General features: G+C 46.4%; 1 protein-coding gene across 1 annotated transcript; it reads right to left on the bottom strand.

The window, feature by feature from the left end:
* Positions 1–330: 330 nt before the first annotated feature.
* Positions 331–6,096, bottom strand: LOC105537533 (rhox homeobox family member 2-like). The gene is made up of 4 exons (XM_011977175.1): positions 5,828–6,096; positions 5,242–5,644; positions 4,278–4,323; positions 331–912 (listed from the first exon to the last, which is right to left on the bottom strand). Exons 1-4 carry the CDS (start codon positions 5,904–5,906, stop codon positions 583–585), a joined length of 858 nt encoding a protein of 285 aa, XP_011832565.1. The 5' UTR covers positions 5,907–6,096; the 3' UTR covers positions 331–582.
* Positions 6,097–6,178: the final 82 nt, after the last annotated feature.

Below are 6,178 nucleotides of genomic sequence, written 5' to 3'. Positions count from 1 at the left end.
AAAGAAGTCTTCCATAGCAAGAAAAAACTTAATGAATTTTTAAGAGTGGGCTGGCTTCCTTCCCGATACCATTTTGGTTTTGCTGTTTTCCACCCTGGCAGTGCCTTGAAACACACTATTCTCTCATTAGGGACTCACACCACCCCATCTTGCACATGTATCTGGTATCAATGGGGCAGAGAGGAGATGAGTATGGGATGTTGGGGGTGGGGGTGGAAGAGAATGTGTGGGTCAGTGTAAGCCTGCCATGGGCACATGGGAAACTTCTGTGACATGCACAACCCCCAGATGGTGACTCAAGATTACTGCATGAGAGTCGAGTCCGTGACATTCGGTTTGAATGGCATTTCTTAACAATTTTTATTCAGAACTTACTGACCCCATGTGACACACAAAACAAATGTACATACCCTCCACATATTTATAGAAACATTTTTAAAAGTGCCCTAAAAATGGGTCAATAATCTACTTTTCTTTAAAACATTTAATAGACATTTGATGAACTACTCTTGATGGGGTGCTACGCAAACTACGAAACTGGCTCAAACACGCTCTGGCAAAAAGTGGCACAGAGGGTATCCCTTACACATTGGGGAATGTGAAAGAATGCATGATAACAAAAGGGAACCGGCCAAATTGGGCCTCGTCAGAGGGAGGCATAGGTGGAAGAAACACAGTTGGAAGGGGCAAGGACGGAGGAGGAAAGGGTGACATGGAGAAACCCAGGGTGCTGGAATGGCCGTAGCCCCAGAAGTAACCATCTCTCATCCCGCTGATGGACAAGGGTGCCATTATGGCCTCAACTGCAGTTACCATGACAGGCTGGCCCACGACCATGAGGGGCGGCATGTTTCTCGCCATTAATGCCCTCTGATGTCTCCTCCACTTGGCTCTTCTATTCTCAAACCAAATCTTCAATCAGAGGAAAAAAGAAACAGGTTTAGTATATTGAGCATTTAATTTCATCATGGGAAAACACACAACAAGCAACTCTCTCTGCCCTTAACCTTTTCTGGTGCATCAAGGCAAGCTACTTCCTGACTACTAAAATATCTTAGAAAGGTGAACACCACACATTTCCATAGTGAGCTCCAAGTATGTGCTACGTATGCTCTGGCTTGGCTTATTTCTTTGTCTCTGTCCTTTCATCTGTAATACTACTTTTTCCACTCTTGGGTGCAGGTGTAGCTGATGAGTGGAACTCGGTCCCTCCTGGTATTGCTATGTGTGGCATATCTGCTTGCAGATACCTGACCATCAGCTATCCCGCTGCCCACCAACTACTACTTACTAGGCCACTGTCACCCTGGTCGTGGGGGAAGCTGAGCTTGGAAAAAATGGGGAGGGTGCCTTTTAAAGTCATACCAAGAGGATGAGGCCCCCATTTTGAAAAGCCCATCTTCAGTGTAAAGTAAAAAATCAGTAAGAGTACATTGTATTTTAAAACAAGTTTTCTTTCCTTCAAGAACCTCTAATGGGTCATTCATTTTCCGAAACTCCTTGAGAATTAAAAAGATGGTATATTGCAAGGCAAGTCTCGTTACAGGGGGCTCAGGGAGTTTATGGATTGTCTTGCTGGGAAATGAGGGTATCTGAAGCCCTAGACACTGTCTTCACACTTCAGCTTGAAGTTTTGTGAAAGGAGGACACAAATGTTGTCCAAATTCACAAAAATTCTCAAAAAGCTTTGCCCAGTTGAGAGTTGGAGAGAAAGGAAGCATTGCTAATTCTGCATGCTCCAACGTATCCCTCCCTCCAACTCTTCCCAGGCTAAGGACAAGGTCAGCTCACTTGGTTTTCCCCAGTCCCAGGATGTGGGAGAGACTTGGTTGCCCAGCTCCATGGGACACCATCAGCCATCTAGCCTCACTACTCAAACAGAAGATCCCAATCTCATCAGCATCCCCAAAGCGGGAGTGTCCAAATAGGCATCTCTGAACATGTTCAGTAGTAATGTGGAGGAGGTATCAACAAACACTATTCCCTAAACACCTGCCTACTGTTAAAAGACCAAAAAATAAAACCTGTCCATTAAACAACACTATCCCCCAAGCTTCTAGTTAATGACATTTCCATTGCATTTTGATCCTTCTAGAAGTTCCCAAACTGCAAATTTTACGGGACAAAGGGACTCCTCTCCCTGTTTGATGTCCCATTTCCTTCTCCCATCTTACTGTTCGGAGTCCTTCTCCCTCATGAATATATAGTCTAAATTTTAAGCCTACTGTAATAGTGCTTGTTTAGAGGCAATTGCAATGTAGCTGTGGTCAAAGGTTCATAAACATAAGTAATGCCAAAAGTGGGCTAAATGTGCTATGGGCCAACATTAGGTCCCCATTCTCAGTGTTGGTTTCATAAAACAGCCCTTATTATCTTTACAATACAGAGGGAGGAAACGTCTATTAAAATTTTTTGGAGATATTCATGCTGAAATGTTTGGCAATAAATGAGAACATCATGCCTTTTCCCTTGTTTGCTGAGTGAGAGTGGTCCTTTTGCCTTCAGAACTGCATTGAGTGAATGCTATGTAAACCCAGGGAAGGGAAAGGCAATTCACCCAAACGTCAATATTTCATCTCCCCCAAATTGGCATTGCCTGCCTTTGAAAATGATGGGCAACAGGATGTCAACACTCAGTGCCCCATTTTGTCAGGCTGCTTTTCTACATGCCACCATTGACAGAACCGCAGCATAGTTCCCTCACTGCACTCACAAACATGAGCTCTGCAGAAAGGCTATTAGGGTCATCCCGATTTTTCTTTCTTCTTTTCCTTTTTTGCAAATATTCCTTTGGATCCATTGACCTACAAATTTATTATCACTGCCTGAGCAAATAAAAAGGTATTTCTTTTTTTTTTTTTTTTGAGACGGAGTCTCGCTCTGTCGCCCAGGCTGGAGTGCAGTGGCCGGATCTCAGCTCACTGCAAGCTCCGCCTCCCGGGTTCACGCCATTCTCCTGCCTCAGCCTCCCGAGTAGTTGGGACTACAGGCGCCCGCCACCTCGCCCGGCTAGTTTTTTGTATTTTTTAGTAGAGACGGGGTTTCACCGTGTTAGCCAGGCTGGTCTCGATCTCCTGACCTCGTGATCCGCCCGTCTCGGCCTCCCAAAGTGCTGGGATTACAGGCTTGAGCCACCGCGCCCGGCCAAAAAGGTATTTCAAATTGCCACAGGTAAGAGTCTAGCCTGACCTGAGAGCCATCCCCCACTATCAACATATAACACAAAACACATCTCTTCCTATTAGTACAACAAACTGGAAGAAACCAAAAATCTCTTAAATGCTAGAAGTTGCTCAAGAAAATATTCACTGATGCATTTGGTAGTTTCAAAAGTTGAATGGGAGCAGTTTCCCCAAGCCATGAGTGTGACTGTATACAATTCTTGCCTAACACTTCTATCTTTCTTAGGTTGGTGGAAATTTATGCAAAATTGATCTTGAAATTTGTTTTGATTTGTAGATAAACTTGCAAAGGTTGCAAACCTTTTTGCTATCTGTACCATAATGCAAAACTATGTCAGCAATGTTTTCAGGCTGCCAAATCAAAGTATTCCAGAAAATTAAAATTTAGAGCTGCCACTCTCTACAAGGCTTTACCAAATACTTAAAAACAATAGTAGGAGGGCCAGGCACTTGAACTTTATGCTATCCCCTCCCCATCAGTCTCAGCTTCAGGAAACATACATTCTGGTTGTGAATTATTCCTTTACCCCAATGCCTAAACATTTATAAATTCTTAACCAAAGAGTTTATGCTTGGTTTCAAATATATTAAATAATTTAGTTTAATGGAGCTCTTTGGAGCATTAATTTGAATAATCCCCAGGTCAGAAAACCCCAGGATGCCTCCACATGGAAGTGCTACCTAAAGGATACCAGTGCTAGGAGTTTAATCTTATATATTATGCTATATTTAATTTACACTCTTATATATTTTATATATATATATTTGTAATTTGGAATACATATATTTATATATTTATAATTTATTCAAGTGCATAATATATTTTATACACAAGGAATAAAGGAAACCGTTCAGTACTAATTTTTTTTTCCGTGGATAGTCATGTTCCCTCTGGTAACGGGAAATTTCCACAAGCTGAGCTTTCCTTGCTGCATTTTCCAGCCACAAAGATCCCAAAATTCAGACCTCATTGCCTATACATGAAAAAAAACACAAAAACACCAAGATGACAATGTCTGGGTCAAAGCTGTGTCGAAGCCCTGAAGCAGGTTTTAGAATGGCTCCCCTGCCCGACTGCTTTTTCGGTTTACTGACCTGCACTGCGAGTTCAGTCACATTCATGCTTCTTGCCAGCCTCCTCCTATGGGAAGAAACCACACGTGTTTAGCATTTGGAGTTGTGGGTGTCGTTTCATTCTCGTGTTTAATTTTTTATTCTACCAACTCCCCACACGCAGTAGGCTGTTCTGTAACATCCAGCTGAGCCTCACGTTAGGAACTTTTCTCTCAGGTCACAAATAAAAGGAGATGCCAAAAAAAAAAAAAATCAAGGCGGTGGCTCACGCCTGTAATGCCAGCACTTTGAGAGGCCAAGGCAGGAGGATCACTTGAGGTCAGGAGTTCGAGACCAGCCTGGCCAATATGGTGAAACCCCATCTCTACTAAAAATACAAAAATTAGCCGGGAGTGGTGGCTGGCGCCTGTAGTCTCAGCTACTTTGGAGGCTGAGGCAGGAGAATCTCTTGAACCTGGGAGGCAGAGGTTGCAGTGAGCCTAGATCGCACCATTGCACTCCAGCCTGGGTGTCCCAGCGAGACTGTTTCTCAAACAAAAAATAACCCCACATAACAAAAATCGTTAATCAAGATAAATATGTTCTTACTATTTGAAACTTAGAACAATTAACACCAAAGGAAACCCAGCCGAACGACAGACTTCTCAGAATTTTAAATAAGGTCAAGATGCGACCCTGCACTTGCTGTACCGAACCTTTATTTCTGTCTCGGCTGCGATAGGAGTTACTTATCATAACCGACCTCAGCCGAAAGTTGCCCAACTTGGTTCATCTAAATTATACATGATGCCTAATAGGCACAGCCCCACTACGGAACCCACCAGGTGCCAGGGGTCTGCGGGGAGGGGACGGCAGCGACACCAGGCCCCAGGTGGGTTTTGGTTCAGGAGGGGAGAGGGCAGGAGAGGGCTGGGGGAAAGCCAAACGCCACCCTGGAACAGCACGTGCTCCCTGCAAACCGCGCGCCAACCAGCAATGGGCTTACCGCAGGAACTCGCTGGGGTACTTCTTGCGTTGGAAAATGCGCTCCAGCTCCTGCAGCTGCAAGGGGGTGAAGGCGTGGACGCTGGGCTCCTGCGCGTTGCCAGGCTCCAGCCCCCCGACAGCGCCCGGTGGGGGTGAATCCTGCTGTCTGGGTTCCTTCTCGCTCTGGTGGCTGCCCTGATCGTCGCCATCGCTGCCGCTGCTGCCCTCGCGGTTTTCTTTCCATAGGAGGCCAGGAGCTCCTGCGCCGCCGCCGCCGCCGCCATCTTTTTCTTCTCCGCCTTGGGCTCCTGCCAACTTTGACTCTTCTCCTGCTGCTGCTGTGCCTTGCCCAGGCTCAGACTGCGCATCCTCTTCCTCCTCTTTGAACTCTTCAGTAGGCGACAGCACCGCAGCATTCATATCTGGAAAAGCAGAAACCCCAAGAGAAAGATCAAGGCCTTGGTCCTGAGGGTGTTGGAAGGAGGCGGTGAGGGGCTGCACTCAGAGCAGTGGTAGTGCGGGGGCATCATCCAGTCGACTTGCCTCTCCCAGGGAACCTCGGTTTCCTGAGTTCGCAAAAGCATGAGTCCTATTCAGGTACTGACCCTGTAGTTCCTTCTCGTAGTCGACTCCAAGGCTGAGCAAGCTGGTGATATCCTGGCTAGACTGGTCCAGAGGCTCCATACCCTGAGTGGTATGGATGGAGCTGTGTGCTTCTGCAGATTCTAAGCTGGGGCCACCACGATCTCCTAGGCAGTGCTAGAACTGTGAGTCGCAGCCTGGAAGGTTCTTCTGGCGTCTAGACTCAGCAACAGTGTATCCACTTAGAGACCTCCTCTCTTGCCTTTCTGCTTCCCGCTCTTTGCTCTGGGTTGGGCCTGCTGAGGTGCGCATGCGTCAGGGGCTTGGCCTTGCCCTGGGTGGGGGAGAGCACGTGTTGGCGGCGGGGGTAGGGG

Source organism: Mandrillus leucophaeus, unplaced genomic scaffold, assembly GCF_000951045.1.
Source record: "Mandrillus leucophaeus isolate KB7577 unplaced genomic scaffold, Mleu.le_1.0 Scaffold174, whole genome shotgun sequence".
NCBI classification, from domain to species: Eukaryota; Metazoa; Chordata; class Mammalia; order Primates; family Cercopithecidae; genus Mandrillus; species Mandrillus leucophaeus.
The sequence above is the reverse complement of the archived record's forward strand: the minus strand, read 5'-3'. Positions and strand labels throughout refer to the sequence as shown.

What these genes read in the sequence shown, in the direction of transcription:
- LOC105537533 (XM_011977175.1), bottom strand. Translation starts at nt 5,906, where the DNA reads ATGGAGCCTCTGGACCAGTCTAGCCAGGATATCACCAGCTTGCTCAGC. An exon ending in CTACGAGAAGGAACTACAGG is followed by an intron (nt 5,645 to 5,827) that starts GTCAGTACCTGA and finishes CTGCTTTTCCAG; the next exon opens with ATATGAATGCTGCGGTGCTG. An exon ending in TACCCCAGCGAGTTCCTGCG is followed by an intron (nt 4,324 to 5,241) that starts GTAAGCCCATTG and finishes TTCTTCCCATAG; the next exon opens with GAGGAGGCTGGCAAGAAGCA.